This window comes from Pongo pygmaeus, chromosome 1 (assembly GCF_028885625.2).
Source record: "Pongo pygmaeus isolate AG05252 chromosome 1, NHGRI_mPonPyg2-v2.0_pri, whole genome shotgun sequence".
In the NCBI taxonomy this organism is placed as follows: domain Eukaryota; kingdom Metazoa; phylum Chordata; class Mammalia; order Primates; family Hominidae; genus Pongo; species Pongo pygmaeus.
In genome coordinates, this window is record NC_072373.2 from 78,963,153 (window position 1) to 78,985,619 (window position 22,467).

At 38.4% G+C, this 22,467-nt stretch overlaps 2 protein-coding genes across 3 annotated transcripts in view; both read right to left on the reverse strand.

The window, feature by feature from the left end:
* Window positions 1-3,732: 3,732 nt before the first annotated feature.
* Window positions 3,733-21,832, reverse strand: LOC129038335 (alkylated DNA repair protein alkB homolog 8-like). The gene is made up of 2 exons (XM_054491202.1): window positions 21,727-21,832; window positions 3,733-4,331 (listed from the first exon to the last, which is right to left on the reverse strand). The coding sequence occupies exons 1-2, from the start codon at window positions 21,830-21,832 to the stop codon at window positions 3,733-3,735; spliced, it is 705 nt and encodes a 234-aa protein (XP_054347177.1).
* Window positions 21,617-22,467, reverse strand: part of MROH9 (maestro heat like repeat family member 9) — a 111,375-nt gene continuing 110,524 nt past the window's right edge. Inside the window, exon 22 of one of the 2 annotated variants that reach the window (XM_054501681.1) lies at window positions 21,617-22,280. In XM_054501681.1, coding sequence (XP_054357656.1) covers window positions 22,039-22,280 — 242 coding nt within the window. In that variant the 3' untranslated portion in view covers window positions 21,617-22,038. The remainder of the gene's footprint in view (window positions 22,281-22,467) is intronic. The other variant, XM_054501686.1, reaches the window with a different exon arrangement.

Sequence of the window (22,467 nt, forward strand, 5' to 3'; positions counted from 1 at the left end):
GCAAGTGCAAACAATGTTTGTCTGTGATTTTTGACATTTGGTTGCACTGTTGAGAAACACTGAGTTAAAGTCAGGTCCAATGATAGGTCCAGAGTGGTCACTCCACTTGTTCCTTTACAAAGGGGCAAGGTCTCTGTTCCTCACATTGCCACTATTGCCCCAGGGGCAGGAAAACCAAGACAGCCATGATTAAGGAAAATAAATGAAGAAGAGCTTATTTTACAACTCTGAGTTCTCACCCGAGAGCCTTCTGTGGCAGCTGCTGGAGTTATAAATAACCCTAAGTTACCAGGAAAATGGTCGCTGTTACCAGAGCCTTCCAGAGCAGGAACCTTATGGAATAAGAAAGATCACTTTTATGGCTCATTAGAGGAAGAACCCTTGTGTTGGTTGTTTTGGTAATTTTGGGGCAGTAGAGGTGAGGGGACAAGATAGCCTTTTAGGCTCCATTCCATTTCTCATATTCTATCACCTGGAACTGGGTTGGTGTATAAGGGCCAAAAAGACTTTCCAGGCTAGTTTTGGACGCATGAGGAACAAGGATAGTAGTTTGAGTTTCACACCAGAGAATCTGACCATTTCATTTGTAGAGCCCACATTACCGCACCTAAGAGTGATGTGCCAGCCAGGAACACACATGAAGGCAAAAGAGGAAGCAAAACAGAAACCCTATGGGCTGATGTTAGCCTGATACTCATGTCTGCATTGTAAAACAATAATTTTCAAAATGTACTTTCCACTTAGAATCATGTAATTTTAGAACTTGAAAGAACTTTAAGGATTAAATTTATGAACGATCTCACTATAACATTTTGGGCCAGGCAATTTTTCTTTTTCTTTCTTTCTTTTTTGAGTTGGAGTCTTGTTCTGTCACCCAGGCTGGAGTGCCGTGGTGCGATCATGGCTCACTGCACCCTTGAACTCCTGGGCTCAAGAGATCCTCCTGCTTCTGCCTCCCAAGTAGCTGGGACTGCAGGTGAGTGCCACCATGCCTGGCTAATTTTCCTTTCTTTTTTTGTAGAGTAGAGATGGAGCCTTGCTATGTTGCCCAGGATGGTCTCAAACTCCTGGGCTCAGTGATCCTCCAGCTGTAGCCTCCCAAAGTGCTAATATTACAGGCTTGAGCCACTGTGGCAAGTCAGCCTGGGCAGGGCAATTTTTCATTGTGTGAGATCATCCTTAAGATTGCAGGGTATTTAGCTTACCTAGTACCTAAGTCAATAAATACCAGTGAAAACTCCTAGGCATAGAAAAAGAAAAGACTACCCGTATATATTTCCAGATGCCACTATGGGGAAGTATTTCTGCCATCAAGACCCACTTATACATCAACACACCTATTTTGTTTTTAGACCTAAAAATGTGAAGTAGGTTAATTAACTAATTCAACTTGTAGTTGTAGCTGACTAGTTACAAGTCACACACACGTGCACTGTCCAGCATGCTGAGTTGCATGGCATATTAAATAGCCAAAATAGCAAATATGTAAAATGAAGGCCAGCTGGTTGGAACTTATAACTAAGGAGAATGCACATGATGCCTTTCATTGGCACATTAAGCTGCATTCATATACACTTTTCATTTGTTAATCTAGTAAATGAGTGTCTATTATATTCCAGATAATATTCTAAGTATTAGTGACACATGTTCTCTGTAACTTATTCCAGTGATCTCCTTCGTTGCCAGTTTTCCAGTTCCACTCCTAAGTGTCTGACAACAGTGGTATATATTTAAAATTTAGGACCCCCTCAGCAAGTTATTTATTTATTTATTTATGAGATGGAGTTTCACTCTTGTTGCCTAGGCTGGAGTGCAGTGGTACTATCTGTGCTCACTGCAGCCTCCACCTCCTGGGTTTAACAGGTGATACACCTGAGTTATTCTTCCATTTCACTACCTCTCCCGACTCCAGAATACCATCAAGAGGAGGATACCCATCATTTATTGGACCATAAGTAACATAGAAACCACTTAGACACTATAATTAAAAAATGAGGAATAAGGACAGTAGTTTGAGTTTCACACCAGAGAATCTGACCATTTCATTCTTAGAGTCCACATACTGCACCTGAGAATGATGGGCCACCCAGGAACACACAGGAAGGCAAGAGAAGCTGCAAAACAGGCACCCTATTGGCTGATGTTAGCATGATATTCATGTCTGCATTAGAGTTTGTGAAAATGTTGCATATTACAATAAAAAATGTTATAGTGATGAATAGTATAGCTTTTATAGATAGATTAGTCAAGTTAATTTGAAGATTAGCATGTATTTGTTTTTTTATTAACCAGGAATATTTCCTTTATTAAAATGTGATAGAATTACTTCACTAAGATCCTACATGATTTAGTACATTCAGTAACACTTTATAACAAAAGGTTATCTTCAAAATGGTGGACTCTTACTCAAGAATTACAAGCACTGCACAAATTACTTTAATCGCTTTTAGAAGCCATCTCTTGTAGGGAAGTTGTAGGAGCCTACCTCTATGAGGTCAGCCAACAGTCGCTGACTGAATGTTTCCTAATGAATCTCTACTTCCAATTTTTTCTCAAGAGCTCTCCTTTGGTAGTTTCTTAGTTTTCTCTTTAATTAAAATGATAATTAATTTATTCTCCTTTTTTGAAACAAAATGAGCATTTCTTTTTTATACATGATATGTTCAGGTAAATAATCAGACCTTTTGAAGAATCACACACACATTTCCTTGATTGTAGTAGCTTTGCAGAATGCTGAAATCACTCACAGTCCTGCAGGCAACTTCCTATTCTCCCTCACAGAACACGTAAGTAATGATGAAACATGGAACTTGGGTCATAGGATCATATGGGACCAAATTGCTCAACAGGTTTGTCTTTATCAGGGTTTCCCCTAAGGTACCAGGGAACCAGTACATCCCAAGAACAAAAAGAAGTCCTGTTAATATGAATAGGCAGCTTGGAATTAGTAACTTGCCTTGAATTATATCCTCCCTCCTAAGAGTCATTAATGGAGGCGACAGAAGATGCTGAGTCTTGACTGCCCACATCAGGCATTTGCTTCACAAGCATCCCCTGCACTGAGGTATCACTGCTTATCTCCTCTCTCTTTCCTTGGCTAGTTCTGTTTCCTGTAAGCTACTTGGACTTCTGTTTATTATAATATATTCTTGTTGCATTGCCCAGACATAAATGAGTGCCTTCCCACCAGGTTTCAGGAGTTCAACATGTTCTTGAAGAGCTGTCATTCTATGTTCTGCTGTTGCAAAATGGGGAATAACAGCAATGGAGATTCGGGCATACCAAACCCACTGTGGACTGGTACTGCCAATGCATCACAAACAAAAGCCTGGAATTGTCTCACTCTACAAATGTCCACAAGGTTTTGACTCTGATCACAACCAATCACATCTAACTCCTTATTGATGCCAAGGTGCTTTCCATTACCACATCCAGTATCAACCACTATTAAGCCACTTGGCAAAGCCTTCAAAAACTCAATGATATGTGGCCAAGCTGTATATCTCATGCTGCTGAAGTGTCCAGCAATCTATTAATAAACTTGATGGACGTACTCTTGCTCTAGTTGTCAGGCTTCTTTATCACTCTCTGGAAATGAGGGAGGAGTCTCTTTCCTCTGGCTATCACAAGCCAAAGGGTAACCCATGGGCCCAAAGGTATCTAGATTCTCCTGTCATCACCAGCCAACTCAAACAAGGCAACATAACTGGCACTGTGATACCATCTGGGTACTTAAAATCCATAGCAGTCATGCCCAGGTTCATATTGATTTATGGTCAATTGTTCAGGTTTATGTTTAATGTAACCCTCCCTCAACCATTTCTCCAAAAAGCTATCACAAACATCAGGAAGACCCCTAGGCAAAGGCTTATCTTTATTTACATTGTTTTTCTTACAGTGGAACTCATAACTAAAATGCTTTACTCTTCTGTGTTTTAAGCATTTTTGAAAATTTTGATGGTCTGTATCTTTTGTTTGATCAACACTTTCCAAAAGAATTTTCTCATCCTCAATAGAAATTATTTCTTCTACTACTGTGAGGCCTAGTGGTAAGCCTTGAGGCCCCAACTCCTTCCATTGTGCTTTTTCCACAAATTTCAAATACAGAATCATCTTTTGTCCTAAATCATCCACTATTTCTTTCCCATTGAGAGTAACATAGGCTTTCTTAGATTCTTCTGTAGTTTTGTATCTTTCAAATGAGTAGGGCTTGTAAGGTGGCATTAAGAGAGCATCCACCAGTCCACATTTCTCTAAAACCAGGAGCAGTTGGTTTCTACTCACACCATTATCTAAACCACCATTGGCAACAACAAGCCTCTCTTCTTCAGCTCAGGCCGGATTCAGATTCTCACCCTGCAAGTGCTTTGTTCTTTCGCTACCCTCTCCACTCCAGTGCCAGAAAGCCGTCATGGATACTTGCACGCCACCTCCCCTGGGCTCGGCCATGTTGGAGAAAAGCAGCATATATTTGTTTACAGGAGACCTAGTATATTTGTAAGCTAGTTTTGTTGGCTTGACCTCTGAGGTGCTGGAAGAGATTCAAATGTTCTTTGATCTTTTCGCCAGAGAACAACAACAAAAAACTTGTTCAAGCACATAACTTAGCATTTTCTGTTGTGATGAAAATTAAAGTTGTTTTATAATCTCTGTTTTATAGTAAAGTGATTTTTTTCTCTTTTATTCTTAGGAATTACATCAACTCAAAGAAGTCCCTGTTTACTTTGACATCTGAACTTTCACTTTATCCACTAGTTATAATTCCTTGGTTATCATTTCATTGCATAAATTTTTCTTTCTGAAAATGGATGATAGTTCTTACAGAGTGTAGGAGTCATGTCTTGTAGTCTAACTTGGATTTTCCTCAGCATGATGCCCTATGCATACATAGTTGATCACAAAATTATTTACTGGATGGTAAGAAGTTTTAAAAATGAGCACTATTTTAGAACAGGAAGCCTAGTACAGAGAAGACTATGATTTTTAGTAGTTTCTCTACAGTTAAGTCCACTTAAATTCATAAAACATTGACAAATACTGTTTTACTGCCTTTCATTGACCTTTACCCTATTGGTAACATTAACCAGAATATCTTTGCTAGGGATTATGACCAGATCTGGAAAAAAAAATGATAACAAAACTATTTTCTTTTCAAGCAGAGACCTCATATTCCTGGCAAATAAATCGACCTTGACAATAAAACACAGGCATTAAACAATTAGATGAATGAATAAGGAGTAGAAAAAATTTATGTGTAATCTTCACAATGAAACTTGAAATTACCAGAAAATAATCTTGTTGGTCCTTTTAGTGGGCACCAAACCAATTAATTATTCATAAAATTCATACATGAACAGAACGTCCAGTTTAAAACCTACCTAATGCCAAGGTTGACAACTTCCTCAATACTAAGAGCCAGGAATAAGACTGAGGTATGCTTGTGGGTAACACGATGGGACTTAACACATGGGCAACGGATAAGGCAGGAGAGAAAATGAAGACAGAGAAAAGTCAAAGGAAAATAATTTAGCATCAGGCAGACCCAATTTGAAACTCAACCTCCAGTGTGTATCAGCTGCATGAACTTGACAAAGTTATTTCCTTTCTTAAATTTGCTTTTTAAAAAAATCTGTAAAATAGGGATACTGCAAAAAGTGGTCACAGGAATAAATTAGCTGATGAATATGAAACAGCAAGGTTCTACTTGGCAGAGAGGATTTTTGCACACAGGCTCATTTAGTGGCAAAGCACGATCTCCCTGGAAGAAAGCACAGCTGGTAAGAAAAATATTGGCACAAAAATATACACTTCTGTTTCAGAGAAGCTTTTGTAGGTTAAAGCAGCACGTTTCACAGCTTTTAGCAGAGGTAAGCACAGCAGCTCTAGAAAATAAGAGATGAATTACTTAAAGTGGACTTTGTTCGTCACTTAAACTGAAGCTAAACCAAATCTGTATTGCCCTGAAACATGCTTGAGAGCAATGGTTCTTAAATAGCGAACAGCAAGCTAATGTGAATGGATTACAAATCAAAATAAAACAGATTACCAGGCCTTATCCTGAGCTTACTGGGTCAAAAATGAAGGGTGAAGCCTAGAAAGGAGTCACTTCCCCTGAAACACTCTCCCCACCTACCACCACTCAAAGAAAGCAAAAAAACTTCCCTCACCATGAGAATTGCTGAGTTTACAAATGAAGAGAGCCCAGTGTGCAAACTAGACCAAATTATACCAGATTTGGTACCCTTGATCACATGGGCTAGGGGTTCAGACTACACTGGTCAATTCCTCAACAAAGAGTAACTGGTCATTTATGTCAGCATCCTGCTTCATGTTTTTTAGAGCAATGCTACTTATATTTATGATTAACTTAGCTGTAGTGAAGGCCATCTGGTTTTTATTCCAGAGTGTGTGTTTGAGATACTCTTAAAAACCTGTGTGACTTGCATTAAGTTTAGAATTTAAAAGTTGCTTCTGCCACCTACTGGATGTGTGACTTTAGGTAAATTATTTAATCTTTCTGAGCTTCAATTTTCTGTTTCATAAAATGAAGATATTAATAGGATTGTGTTATGGTAGTAAATTCCTACATTAAATGAATCCTTTCTATTACACTCAGGATCCAGAAATCTCAAATAGATAAAACTCAGGGAAACAACATCATTTATATAATGCTGATTAACAAAGCTTGTTTCCATCTAGAAATGCAATAATCTATAAAGCCACTTTGTACAGAACTTGTCATAAAATAGGTTCTCAGAAATGCCAGTTTTTTTCCTCTCTCTCCCTAACTTATGGCCACTTTTTATATACTACCTTGCTTGTTATTTCGCATTGCATTATTATGATCTCTTGTGTTATTACTTAATTTTCTATGTGTGTCTTGTTTTTTCAATTGCCTTTTAAACTCTTTGAAGAAAGCAAATACATCTTACATTCATGGTACTATTCCTAATGCCAAGCACAGAGCATTCCTAGTGCCAATCACAAAAAAGTGTTCAATAAACATCTCAATTGATTTAGTGTAGAAATACTAAAAGATTGATGAAGAGAAGAGATGGGAGTTTGTGGTGAGCAAGTTAATAATATATGAGATACAGAGTAGCACTAATGCCAGGGATGTTTAGTCTCTCCCCACAGTTGGGTTTTGGCTTCTGTGACATTCCATCTTCATTACTCAAACTTTGTTTATATAATACTTTGAATATATATATATTTTGAATGTGTATTTGAAAAGAATTTATATAATGAAAATATTTTTAAGTGATACATATTTGAAGCTAAAAGTAAGCTACAGAGATTGGACCTAGGGTGTGTAGACTGGTAGATACCTCTCAATATCCCCCAGCAATTGAGTGCCATAAAAGTATATAAGGGAGCTGAATCAAATACCTTATTTCAGAAATAGAGACCATGACTCTGATAAAAATTCGTTTATGAAATTGGATTGTAAAGAATAAGTAGACTTATGGCTAAGAATTTTAATTTTTGAAATGTCTTTTTGTTTTAGTCAGACTACCACTACAGATAGCTGAAAAGTTAAAAAAAAAAATCAGGTAAGTATACATGATGCTTGGTTGATATTTCTATTTTCTGGCCTTCTCTGGTTCTCACATCTCTGGTCCTAACCCATTTCTGGGATATCGAAATAAAACTTCTCTCCAACCATAATTGTTGACTTTCTAACTTATAAGAATAAATGGTAGACCTGATCCAGATATTCCACTGGGAGTTTAGAGTCTAGAACTGTGCTACTCTTTATTATTTAACAATGTGCCAGTTAAAGATATCACCCCAATGAAAAATAATAATTATAATAAATTTCAAATTAGAGATATATCAATATAGTTGACTGAATACTGGAAGTTAGAGTTGAAAGACTTAACTCTCCCCACTAACTATTTTGCTAATCATGAACAAGTCACTTGGAATCCCTAGACTTCAGGTTCCTCATCAATTTCAATGTGCCTCAGGCTATTGTTGTAAGAATAAAATATCACATGTAAGGTATTTAAAATGGAAAGGCACTAGGGACAGTGCGGTGGTATTAGCCTGAGGAATCTGCATGTGGGGTCCTGGGATTGCTCTGTGACAGGTGTGGAAGAGCCATTTGAGATATTTTTTCTGGGTTTTTAACACTCTTTGACAGGGTTGTAGCCTTGAAAATAAACACTGAATATGTACAAGTTGAAGAGAAATGAATAGAAAGAACTTTCAGGATGAAAAAAAATCCATAAAAAATGTGAACATCTAAGGGATATTGACATTGACCTCAGAAAGCATGCCAGATTTTTCATACATTAGTGATACATAGATCTGCAGTAACATATGATTACTATTTAAAAACGAATGTCTCTTTTTGGTTGTGAAGATTTTTGCATTACAAATACATATAAGATATTGATAAAACACCACTTAGGTAATCTAAAAACTCCTCCACGTTTGCAGCTAAACTTCTGATTTAAAAAAATTTCTAACAAAATGGTTCAGTTAAATTATTTCATGTCTACATCCTTAAGCTGCTGTCTATACTGCAGATAAAATGTGATTCATATGTGATCACTACTGAGAAAAATTGAGTACAAGGAACTATTGAATATAAGAATGAAATATTTTTATAAGTTTAAGAAAAGTTAGGAACTAGATAAAGAGCTGAAAAAGAAAGGGCCTTGAAGAATGTGCCAGGAAGGCCTTGAATCTTCATCCAAGCTTTGCACAATTGATACTTAGTCTAATAGGCTTGGACCTTGGAACTAAAAATGATTCTTCTGGGGCAGCCACCCAGTAGACATCTGTTTCAAGTGCATATGATGCATAACTCATGCCCCTCCCCCGACCCCCTGCCATCCCACATTGCTCAACTCCTTAAGATAAGCTTCAGTTTTTTAATTTCACTTGTAACTTTTATAAGAACTTCTGATAGCCTCTTCGGAAAGAAGAAACCTACATATTTTAATAAAGCTTGATGGCATATAATTTTATACTAAAATTTTATAAAGCAAAATTAATAAATACAAGTGTATTAGTCTGTTTTCACGTTGCTGATAAAGACATACCTGAGACTGGGCAATTTACAAAAGAAAGACATTTAATGGACTTCCAAGTGGCTGGGGAAGCCTCCTAATCATGACACTAGGCAAAAAGAGAGCTTGTGCAGGATGGTCCCCTTATAGAACCATCAGATCTCATGAGATTTATTCACTATAATGAGGACAGCATGGGAAAGTCCTGCCCCCATGATTCAATTACCACCCACTGGATCCCTCCCACAACATGTGGGAATTCAAGATGAGATTTGGGTGGGGACACAGCAAAACCATATCAATCAGATTTTGAGTTAAAATAACACAATATTTTATGTAATTTTTATGCTTGACTATGTATCAGAAAGAATTATCTTGCTAGCTTCTCCTTTCTCCTCATTTCCTGCTGCCTCTGCCGTACCCATCCCCAATATAAATAGAACACATGAATTTTGGAATCAAATAGATCTCCAGTCTGATAGAATAGGTAGTAAGAAAGGGAGTAGAGGCAAATATGGGTAGGCTGGGTTCAAAGAAAGAGGCATGGTGGAGTTGAGGAATTTCCTGGATGATGGCTTCTATTTTTGTCTATAATGTAGGGAGCAAAGTCATCTGCTGAGAATGAGTGGGCAAGTGGTCAGGTAGTAGATTTCAGGAGTGTTAAATAAAGGCAGGAACTACCTATAAGGCTTGCCTGGGGTATCAAGGTCTGGTTGGGGTTGAGGAACACAGATTTCTAATAGAACAGGACTTCTTCATGGGCAATAGCAGCATTCTGCATGCACATGTAATGTTTCTCAGGGAGCAGTGTAATCTAGGAGCAGAGAGGGAAGTAAAATAGGTGAATTCATCTAAGGTTAGAGTTTTCCTAGATAGGTTCAAAGGAAGGGGGATGGTGGGGTAGCAGCTTTTGTTCTGAGCGTGGCAGTTGAAGTGAAAGACAAGAGTCCTAAGCCATGCAAAGAAGGCAATGAAGATTTAACAACAGGGTTTAAGGGTCTGAATCTTCGCAGTAAAGTGAAAGATGAGATGTGGTAGGAATGAAGGTGTCATGAGCTGAACTGTGCTCCCCACCATACTCCTATGTTGAAGTCTTAACCTGTAGTACTGCAGAAGATGACTGTATTTGGAGATAGGGTCTTTAAAGGGGTAACTAAGATTAAATGGGTTCATTAGGGTGGGTTCTAATTTGGTCTGACCAGTGTCCTAATAATAAGAAGAGATTAAGACACAGATACAGAGGAAAGATCGTCAGAGGACACAGAGAGGTTGGCCATCTATAAGCCAAGGAGAGAGGCCTCAGAAGAAACCAGATCTGGGGCCAGGTGCTGTGGCTCACACCTGTAATCCCAGCACTCTTGGAGGCTGAGGCAGGCAGATAACCTGAGGTCAGGAGTTTGAGACCAGTCTGGCCAACATGGTGAAACCCTGGGCTTGGTGGTGGGCACCTGTAGTCCCAGCTACTTGGGAGGCTGAGGCAGGAGAATTGCTTGAACCCAGGAGACGGAGGTTGCAGTGAGCTGATACGGTGCCAACGCACTCCAGCCTGGGTGACAAAGTGAGCAACTCTGTCTCAAAAGAAAAAAAAAAAAGAAACCAGATCTGCCAGCAAATTGATCTTAGATGTTTAACCTTCAGAATTGTGAGAAAATAAATTTCTGTCATTTAAGCAGGATTGCTTGAATTTAAGTTATCAGTAGTGGAGTAATTCTACATGGTCCAGGGTGTGGCTATGGGAGTGGAGGCTGAAACGGTAAGGATGGGAAGGTCACTAGATGCAAAGACAGTAAAGCATGCAATATAAAGACAAATAATTTAAAATCAATTTTATAGTGTTATAAAAAACAAATTTAACAGTTTTGGTGGCAATTGTGAGGTCAGTTTACAAGGTATTCCGTACATATCTTTTAGAATAAAAACTGTCACGTGAAATAATAAATGTGAAAGTGTCTTTTAATTTCAAGCCATAAAATAAAACCTCTGAAGCCTGAGATGCATAAATATAGGCCTGTATAAGCCTACTAAGAGAAAAAAACATTCTCTGAAACATCTGATTTATTTGCCCTACAAAACATTATCTTCCTGTGACTTTTCCTTCCCTATATTTTGATGTGGCAGTTAAATGCTATGGGCAGTTAAATTATAGGATACATATAGAATGCTTAGCTCTTTGGAAGAGCTCAATAAAAGTTAACTGCTATGTACAAATTAGACATAGAAACCTACCATATCTGGGGAAGGGAGTAGGGAAACTTTGGAACTGCAGAGCTGGGCAGGTGTCTGGTACTTTCTAATTGTGGCTAAACAAATTAAAATATTGCAAAGAATTTTTAGAAGTCAATGTTAATGCTTTGGCAGAATAATATTTTAAAAATATTTCTTCATTTGGTAAAGAGTTAATCCATGTTTGAAATACCTGTAAGTTCCTCTGAATGCATGGGTTCCATTTACTGGAAACTTTTCTGGAGTAATTAGAGAATATTTCATGGTCAAGGTTACTCTATGAATTGTTTTAGTAAATATATCTGTAAAGTGATGGACATTTTATTATCAAGAAATGAACTAAAATACTCATGATTTATGTCACTAATTTGTGTGGCTGTCAGGCCCTATTGATTTATATCCTCTGTATCTTGTTGAAGCACACTGTGAAACTCCTTCCCTAGCTTGTTTACAGCAATGAACGTCTTGCTCATTTAAAGCCACTGCCAGCCCAGACAACTTCTATTGCTTAGAATTATTCTTCCAGTCACCCATTACCCTCTATTAAACAGACTTTTTTCCCCTCTTTTTAGAAAACTACTCTTGACTACAGTTATAACTCCCCGATGGGAGGCCTTCCCCTATAGCTGATGTCCTGAAGGAAAATTTTACCTTGAGACTTTTTCATATACATAAGTGGTAAAAGAAGAGAATAAAAGAAAGGGAAAAAAGACAGTAACAGAAATCAAGCTGTAAATAAATGGGACCCCAAAATACCAGGAACTAAATTATCTGACATTGTGGAATAGCTTAGTAACTCTTGGCCTCATAAATATATTTCTAAGTAGCAATTCAATTCAAACGAATATATTAATATTATAGAACTGTGGTTTCCACATTCTTTGACTAAGAACTTTCACAAAGAGTCCCTCCCTCCCTCCCTTCCCTCCTTCCTTCCTTCCTTTTTTTTTCTTTCCTTTCCTCCCTTTCTTTTTTCTTTTTCTTTCTTTCTTTCCACAAGATTTTACTCTGTTGCCCAGGCTGGAGTGCAGTGGTGAAATCATGGCTCACTGCAGTCTCAACCACCACGGGCTCAGGTGATCCTCCCACCTCAGCTTCCTGAGTAGATGGGACCACAAGCACATGCCACCATGCCTGGCTAATTTTTGTATTTTTTGTAGAGATGGAGTTTCACCATGTTTCCCAGGTTGGTCTTGAACTGGGCTCAAGAGATCCACCTGCCTCAGTCTCCCAGAGTGCTGGGATTATAGGTGTGAGCCACAGTGCCTGGCCTAAAAGGAATATTTCTTACCATTTTTTTCCAAAGTGTAGATTCATAGTTTGACTAGATTGATTTCAATGTCACTGTAAGGTGGTAGAGGAAGAGGTACAGAGAAGGTCCCATTTGTAAACCAAAAAGTATCTGAGACAGGATTCAATCAATTTAGAATTTTATTTTGCCAAGGTTAAGGACCATGGCCAATGATACAGCCTCAGGAGGTCCTGAGAACATGTGTATACATTTTAGGGAGACAGGAATTAAAGGCAAAGACATAAATCAATACATGTAAGGTATACACTGGTTTGGCCTGGAAAGGTGGGACATCTTGAATGGGTGGGAGAGGTGGGCTTCCAGGTCATAGGTGGATTCAGAGCTGTTCTGATTGGCAATTGGGTGGAAGAGTTACGCTCCACCTGAAGACTTGAACTCAGCATAAAGAAATACTTGAGTTTAGATAAAGGGTTTGTGGTAACCAAGGTTCTTGTCATACAGATGAAGCCTCCAAGTAGCAAGCTTCAGAGAGAATAGATGGTGAATGTCTCTTACCAGAACTTAAAAGGTGTCAGACTCTCAAAAAAAAAAAAAAAATCTAGTAAGGGAAAGAGACTCTCTACAGAATGCAAATCTTCCCCACAAGAGACAGATTTTCAGGGCCATTTCAGAATTTGTCAAATAAATATATTTTGGAGTAGAATACTTATGTTCCTTCAGAGCCTGTTATCTGTCATGTATATCAGAGTCAGGTTGAAATTGTCTTATTGCTATAGAGTCTGTTTTGTTAGTCTTGAGTTTGTCAGTCAGTTGCATCTAAACTCCAAAGAGAGGAGTGAACAATGAGGCATGTCTGACCTTCCACTTTCCATCATGGCTTGAACAAGTCTTTCAGGTTTCTTTGGGGTTCCCTTGGCCAAGAGGGGGTCCATTAAGACAATTGGGGGACTTGGAATTCTATTTTTTGTTTACACATTGATGAGGAATCAGAACAGTCTAGTGAAAACAGAGCCTATGACAAAATTGCTAATTTTATCACAACTCTCTAATGAGAATATTGGTAATTTAATTATTTGAGGATTCAATTTTTGCAACTTACTCTATCCTTATGGGGGTTGGAGGACAGTGGGATATTGATTTTTGTAATAGATATAATATTGTATTTTGAAATGTTCAACATTCCAAGGAAATGCAAAATCTCACCTGTCATTCCTGTTGTCACAGTCTTGATAGAAGCCCTCATGCAACCTTGCTTTCAATAACATAGTGGCAGTGAAGCTGGCTTTCCTGACTACACCCTCCTTTCTTCCGCTGGCAACCTCCAGCAGATAGCCATCAAACCAATTTTTCCTGATAGCCTACTTTTATAAGTCAAGAGACTACTCCAAATCACTACTTCACACTCCACATATTTAATATAAATTCCTGTGCATAACATGCTTTTTTTTTTTTTTTTTTTTTTGAGATGGAATCTCGCTCAGTCATCCAGGCTGGAGTGCAGTGGCCTGATCTGGGCTCACTGCAAACTCCGCCTCCCGGGTTGATGCCATTCTCCTGCCTCAGCCTCCCAAGTAGCTGGGACCACAGGCACCCGCCACTACGCCCGGCTAATTTTTTGTATTTTTAGTAGAGATGGGATTTCACCATGTTAGCCAGGATGGTCTCGATCTCCTGACCTCGTGATCCGCCTGTCTCGGCCTCCCAAAGTGCTGGGATTACAGGCGTGAGACACAGCACCCGGCCATAACATGCTTTTTAAATTTTGAAAATGTTTATATAGTTCCAGGGTTTTGTGCAACGTGCTGAAGATTCAGTGACAAATATGACATAGCTCTTATTACAAAAGAGCTTGTAGATTAATGATGAGAAATCAGATGACTTCTTATTTCCTTTTCAATGTCAGTGACTTGTTTAAAAGCATTCATTGAATCAGCATATATTTGAGTGCCAAATGACAGGCATTGTTCTTGAATTTAGGATTACAGTGGTGGACAAAATTGAATGCCCATTTCATAGTGCTTGCTTACTTCTGGCTTGGATTACTCATAAAAGTTGCTTATAATGTAATAAAAAGCAAAAAGTCAAAATAAGTATTATATCCTATATCCTTCGTTTTTACTCCCCAAAGACAATCACTATTAATGGCTTTTGTGTATATTTCCAAAGTTTTCTGTCTATGCCAATATATATGTTTATTTTATTTTTAAGCAAAGGGCTCAAATTCTAACTCTACTTAATTTATTTAATCAAATCATATCTTAACATCTCTGAAATAGCGACATCTTATAATCAATGCTATATTATAGTTTTAATTGGCAGAATGTTTTCTTCTCTTTTTGGTACATAAAATGAGGGTGGATCTTAATGTTGAGCCAATGAAATATAGTATTATAATAGTAAAGGACTTGGCTATGAGCACAGAAAACCAACAGCATACCAGTTAGAGATGGTATGGTGTTTTCAGCCTAATTACGTTAGGCTGAAAGTAACAGAAATGAAAACCAACAGCTTAAAAAAGGAGCGTAATTTTTCTCACATAACAAGAAATTCTGGAGTTAGGAATGCAGGGCTAATACATGGCTTTAATGTGCCAATGGGGCTCAAGCTCCTTTGTCTTTATCCTCCTCAGGGTAGTCAGAAGATGGTTCCTTCTCTTTCTGATGGTGCTACTACATCTAGGCAGGAAGAAAAAATGCTATCTACCTTTAACGTATTCTATATATAATGGCAGAGAAGAAACAGGATAAATGCAGGAAAAACTATTATTCAGAAAAGAGGAAGACGGGAAGACGGTGATCACCGGTTCATAGATATTGTCAAATCCTGCCAGGCAGGGATGGTGACTCTGGGCCCCAGCAGTAGAGTGAATATTTAGTTGGGCAACCTGGCAACCCCTGGTTCTGTTTTCTGGAAGAACCACCCTTGTCTATTGTCCTCTGTGGACCTCAATCTTTCCTTTTCAAGTTGGGGAGTATGAAGGATGTACTTCTAGGAGTTTGTTCAGCTGTTGAATTTTACTTCTTTTGGTGTGAATTTGGGTTCTCTGAGATTATTTTAGCAATTGCCAACTGTTGTAGGTCATGTATGGCGTTTCTTTGACCAATGTATGGAATCAAAATTTAGAATACTTGCTATCTGTTTGCTTCCAGTCATATCTACACATAAGAAACAACAGCCAGGGATCTTGTAAAGACACATTCTATACCTGAAAATTCCTATTTACCGACATACTAGTTTTTACGCTAGCTTTTTAGAAGGCTCATGTTGTAAAGAAATTTGAAAAAATGACAATACTCTGAATCCCATCTGTCATAGCATCTTCATGCTTTTTCTCCTTAAAAGACTGAACTTGATTCTAATGTGTTTATATTAAATATTGCATGCTAAATAATCCATCCTTTTACCATAAGATATGATGATAAAGGTATACATGGAAGAGCATTTGAAAACATTTTTAACTTTAAAATGTTTAATTGATAAAGACTGCATATATTCAAGATGTATATCATTATGATTTGATATATAGATATGTTGTATAATAATGATCAGAATCAAAGTAATGTATGTTTTTTTTTTTTTTTTGAGATGGAGTCTTGCTCTGTTGCCCAGTCTGGAGTGCAGTGGCGTGATCTTGGCTCACTGCAAGCTCCGCCTCCTGGGTTCAGGCCATTCTCCTGCCTCAGCCTCCTGAGTAGCTGGGACTACAAGCTCCCGCTACCACGCCCGGCTAATTTTTTCTATTTTTAGTGGAGACGGGGTTTCACTGTGTTAGCTAGGATGGTCTTGATCTCCTGACCTTCTGATCCACCTGCCTCGGCCTCCCAAAGTGCTGGGATTACAGGTGTGAGCCACTGCGCCCAGCCAGTAATTTATGTTTTTGTATTACAGTAGCACTGGTTTTATCTCCTAATCTTCTACTTGGAATGCCTTCTGCTTGATGTATAGAAGCAGTTGGTTTTCTTAACTCTATAAAGCTATGAGCTGTGTACTGTGGCACATAGTATTCTCTCAAAATGGGTGCAACATTATCTCCAGTCCTTATACAATAGTCTGATGTGGATTGGACATTTTGCCTGAGAAGCTGTTCTCAAGGATACCAAATCCTTTCATTTTGTGATGCCATCATCTTTAACAAATGGCCTCTGATACACAAGGGGAGGAGTGAGAGCATCTAGTACTTATCCACCTAGACATAGAAGTGACACTTATCACTCTCACTCACATTTGACTGCCCAGAATGAGTCAGTTGGCCAACCTAACTGCAAGGCAGGCTGGTAAATCTCCTCTTCCAATGTATCAGTAAAGAATAAGGAATTGCTAAGGACCTAGCCAATATCTATCACAAATTTTATTGTTAAAATTATTACACTAATCCAACCTACTGTAGAATCATCATTTTCAGCACCATAAAAAAAATGGATCAGAATACCAGCTTGTCAGTCCAATGGAAGAGTTTTGCCATTGTATAGTGTGCTAGATCATGAGAAGTCACACCTGACTAAGGAACTGCACGCTACCCAGACGTCACAGAATTGAAGCTGAGAGCAGTAATTGGATGAGACTGTTATCTTCCTCAAACATTCTGGTGGTGTGGAAGAGCTATGTTCTTCATTCTCTTACAAAAAGGATTACTTAAAACTATATAATTCTATATAATTATCCTATTAAAACTTGACAATAATCCTGTGCATGCTCTGGGGGAATATTAACTCCATATCATAGAAAAATAAACAAAATGAATTACCTAAGGCTTCCAGCTAGTAAGCAGAGAAGCTAGAACTCTAACCCATGTCTCCACAATTCAAGTCTAGGTTTTTAAAAATATTTTCTCAAGAGGGAACCATCATAGTACTGGCCTCTGCATCAAGCCAATGTTTCTCATGTATTATGAAAATGTTGTATTGGGCTACCAGGACACTGCCCTGCCAGAATATCCATTTTCTATCCATGTGCCTTCCTATTCTACTCAAGTCATTATTGCAAGGTGCCACCTCAGGACCATGGACATGCTTCAGTATTTATCAACTTAGCATCAGTGGTTATTTAGATGTTGCAAAAAACCAAAATGAACTGGAAACTAAACAAATTGATGCAAGTCTATTAAACTTTTAGTTTTTACTTTGTTCGATGCTTGGAATTTCGAATGTGTCAGTCTAAACAGCAATCCTCTTTAGAATTTAGATATCTTCTTCTTTCAATGGGGAACAGCCTCTCTTCCTCCTCTGCCTCACCTATTACAGAGTATCTTATTAGAATCATGCATCTGGAAATGCTTTATATTCTTATTTCCTAGTACAATGTCTCTTTACCCTAATGTCTCTTTACCCTAACTAAACTAATGTTTGTTTGTGAAGAAATAAATGATTGGTTCCTACACCCAATAAATTATAAATTTATGACGTTTTTCCCCACATGACAAACACAGTGCTAGATGCTGATGATATAGAAATGTCTAAACCTGATCTCAAGGACTGACTAATACACTGACACACAATACTAACTTCTCTGTAGATCTACCAGGACTCTTAAAAAACACTGATGGCCAGGTGTCAAGCCCAAATATTCTGATATAAATGGTCTGGATTAAAGCCTGTTTATTGATATGTATTTTTAAATCGGTCTAAATGATTCCAATATGCAAACGGAGTTTATACCCAGTGGGAAAAACAAATCCATAGAAGGGCAATTTCAGTGATATAGTGATTAAGTATCCTGTTCTGGAGTCCTTGAGTTCAAATATTCTGCACTCCTCTCCTTAAGTTATGTGATGATTTAACCAATCTCTCTGAGATTCAGATTGCTTTTCAGTAAAATGGGAGCAGTAATAATACCCAGCTGCTAAGATTGTTGGGAAGAATAAGTCGGATATTACAAGCAAAGCACTTTGTAGTGTCTGGGGTACAGTAGCCACTAGGCCGAGTGTGCTGTGGAAACATGTGAGTTAGAGAAGGCCTCTAAGAGGGAGGATACCTCCTTCTCTGACAGGGTGCCACCATAATTTTGTGGTATAAAATGGAGGTCAGTTATCCTCCTGGAATAGTGAACTCACCAGGATCTCTCGAATCTTCTCCCCTTGCATGAATATCAAAGCCAACAGAGTCTATGAAATTGTTTCAATTATGCAATAGGAACAAAAATACCTTTTTTTCAGGATTGTTGTGAGGATGAAATGAAATAGACAAAGAGTGCTTATCATGTAGTAAGTCTGCAACAAATGTGTCCCACTTCCCTATACCATGGGCCACAACAACATGCCCAATAAAGCTTAGGCTGTCTCTTCCCTTACACATATCTAGCCACCTAGTATCAGAAAGTCTGCTCCTGTGTCTATTTACTTATCCATTTATCCATGTGACGAATATGTATTAAATACTCCTATGGCCTGTGTGGATACAGGGGTGAATCAAGCAAACACAATTCATGATCTTGTGGAGCTGGCATTTTAGCAACAGGGCCAGAGTAGAGGCAACTAATTGCAGATAAATTACCTTTCCGTTAATTTATTCTATCATTAATTATCCTAGTTATTGTGGTAAGTGCTCCAAAGGTATATGGGGTCAAAGACGCTTCCTGTGGAAATAAGTTCTGAGTTGGGTTTTGAAGGATGGGTAGGAACTGACTGTGTGAAGGGAAAGGAAGAGTGCTTCTGGCACACGAAGAACATGAGTGAAGATCCTAATTCATGGGGAGAATGGGGAGTTGAGGAAGCCAGTGTTTCTGGAGCACAAAGAGTGAGCAGGAGAGTGTTCCATGAGGCTGGCAAGTGATGCAGGGCCAGATCCTGCATGGCCTCAAAGGCCATGTTGACTGTTTCTCTCTTACTCCAGCAAACAATGGGGAAGCTTTCAAGGATTGTTATACTTTTCAAAAATGGGAATAACAGCCATGTGCCAAGAAGAAAGGTGTTCATAACCACAACTATTTCCTAAAGAAGGTGGAATCTATTGAAGGGATACTCTTATGTCTTCAGAGCATATGGAAGACCTGGATATCTAAGTAGGAGTTGAAGCCTCTGGAGAGTTGAGTGTTTTACCAAGTAAAGTGAAAACAACTCAGAGATCCTGAAGAAATCAGGAAAATGTGGGGTGAAGAGAAAATATGGAAAGGAGAAAGAGGAGAGAGAACCAGGAGATGATGAAGATCATGTCTAATATGATTATCAGACCTTATAAAGAAATATCAACATTGTATAAGGCCCATTATACCAGTTGTTGTCTGGTCGATTGATGGGTATTGGGTGATTTGGTTTTCTTTGTTTTGCAGAAATACAGGTATATTAATTTCCTTTTGCTGCTCTAGCAAATTACCACAAACAGGGCCTTAAAACAACATGAATTTATTGTCATACAATTCTGGATGTCAGGTGTCCCAAGTGGGTTTCACTGGGCCAAAGTGAAGATGTTTGTAGGACCCTTGCTCACTGGAAATTCTATGGAAGTCCATTTCCTTGCCTTTTTCAGCTCGTAGACCTGTATTCCTTGCATTTTTTTGGCTCATGGACCCTACCTCCATCTTCAAAAAGAAGTGTAGCATCTTCAAGAATCCCCTTTCTCACTGACCTCCCATATTCCTCTTATAAAGACGCTATGATTACATTGGGCCCACCTAGATAATCCAAAGTTATCTCCCCATCTCAAGATTTTTAATCACATCTGTTAAGTTCCTTTTGCTGCATAAAGCAAAATATCTGCAGATTCCAGGGATTAGGAATTGGATTATTTTTGGGGAGGTCCTTATTCATCCTACCTCTTTAGGTATTCTGCTAGTTCATTAGGTGAGAATGAAAATCTGCCCTAATTTTGAAAGGTGAGATCTGAGACACCTGGATATATAAAATAATATGGGTTAAGGGATAAATTAAAATTATGTATTCTTTATTTCTAGTCTTTTTTATTACTCCACATTTCATAAATACGTAAAAACTTTTATTGAAGTGTGAAGGTAATATGTCTTGTTAACATTTCATTCATTTGGTAAGTATTCATTGAGCATATATAGGTACCAGGCATTGAGCCCAAGAGCACACAACCAAGTGTAAGATATGACAGTTGCTTTCATGAAACTTCCATTTTATGAGGCAGAAGGAGAAGGAAATAGATAATTTTACTACAGTGTGATAAAAGCGATGAAAGGTATAATCACAGGGTGTTAAGGCAAAATATAGGAACAACACCCACCCAACTTGATCAAAGAGGGAAAGAAAATGGATCCCAGATATATCCATCAGGACTCAACTACAGAAGCAGAACTGGGGATTTGACCATATGAAATTGTGGGAGCAGGATAAGTAGTTTAGTCTCTGAAATCTGTCATCTTCACATCTGATCCTGGAACGTGAAATATGCAGGGCAGGCTGTTGGGAGGGAAGGTGTATGTGAAATGGGAAGAGCAAGGACAAGGTAGAACCCACAAGCTCAAAACTGTGTCCATCTCTTACTGCTTCCAATATTGATGTTGATGATGTGGGTATTTTGCAGGAGAAGCTGGAATCCTTTGTCAATAAAACTAAACTCACCTGGCCCAGAAGTCAGAGAAGCTGAAGGAGAATGTAGGGGAAGCTGGAGTGGCTGCCATACAATACTAGAGAAGTGACCCAGCAAAGAAAGGAAAACATACTTGAACTGCAAGTTGCCACATTACAAATTCAGATGCCACTACATCTGAATTAACAGAGAAAAAGTGCTTTCATCTAATTACAAGTAATTTACTTTGGCTAGAATGGCTTATGCTCAGGTGGGGATATGGGGATCCAGAGAAGGTAAGGTGGGAGGAGTGAAGGATAAGCCTGAGCCTTAAGTCGAGCAAGATCATTGATGAGGTTTTATAATTCTGATGGCAATGGGAGTACTGACTGTGATGGACTATCCAATCTTTCTTTTAAAAAGCTCAAATCCATTAGCATAAAGTAATCTTCCCTTGGGTATCAGCTCTTTTCATTCTTCTTTCTTCCTCATAGTTGTACCCACAAACTCCTCCACTTTCCCCTACACTCTTATTGCTCAACACCTGTACCCAGAATACATTTCCTTCTCCCCTTTCCCTTCTTCAAGTTCCATATCTTTTTTGTTAACACTGCGCTAGGCAGTCTTTCTCCCAGCATGATAGAAATGACCACACTATGTGTCACTAGACTGTGCCCATCCTGAGATCAGGAACCTTGTCTATATCATCCAAATGTCCCCACTGCCTAACACAGTATCTGGCACTTAGAAGGTGCTCAGTAGAGCTTACGGACTGAATCAAGTTCCCAGAGCTTCTCATCAAACACTTTGCTTATGTTATTTTCAATTGTCTTAGTGGTTTTGATGAAATAGGGCTTCTGATCACTGTCAGACATACAGAGGCACCAGTTCTCTCAGATTTCTATATTTGAATAGAGAATTAAGAAGTAACAGTAAAAGCTTCCAGCATTTTTCAGAAAAGCATCTACAAAAAGACTCAAGTTGTCAGGAGGGAAAGAGAAATCATTCTTCTAAGGTCAGCTCCAAGACACTGTTGGACTTCCCATTGTTTATGAATGATGAATGTCATCATCATTCTCTTCTATAAGGCCTTATCATTCTTGATATCTTTACTGTCTGTAGGACTGTCTATCTGGCCATTGGGTGAGTTATAATTGTAAAGAGGCTTCAATTTTTTGATGTAGAATAATTTTAGAAATTTTTGGAAGTTTTGTTTAAGAGTTGCAGAGGTCAGTTTATGGGCTATTTTCTTCAAAATATCATAGGTTATTTCAGCCAACTCTTTGATCATAGGGTCTTCATCTCGGAGCAGTCGTTCAATAACTGTAATATCAGAAGAGACTTTAGTTCAAGTTATCTCTTTCTTAGAGGCCATGAAGCTTTAATACTAAACAGCCCTGCCACCTTTCACAGAGTGCCCCCTTCTCTCCATCTCTCCTCTGCATTCCCTTTGCATTTTGTAACTTTGGCTAATAGCATTCAGGAAGTTTTATCATCTATCCCTACTAAA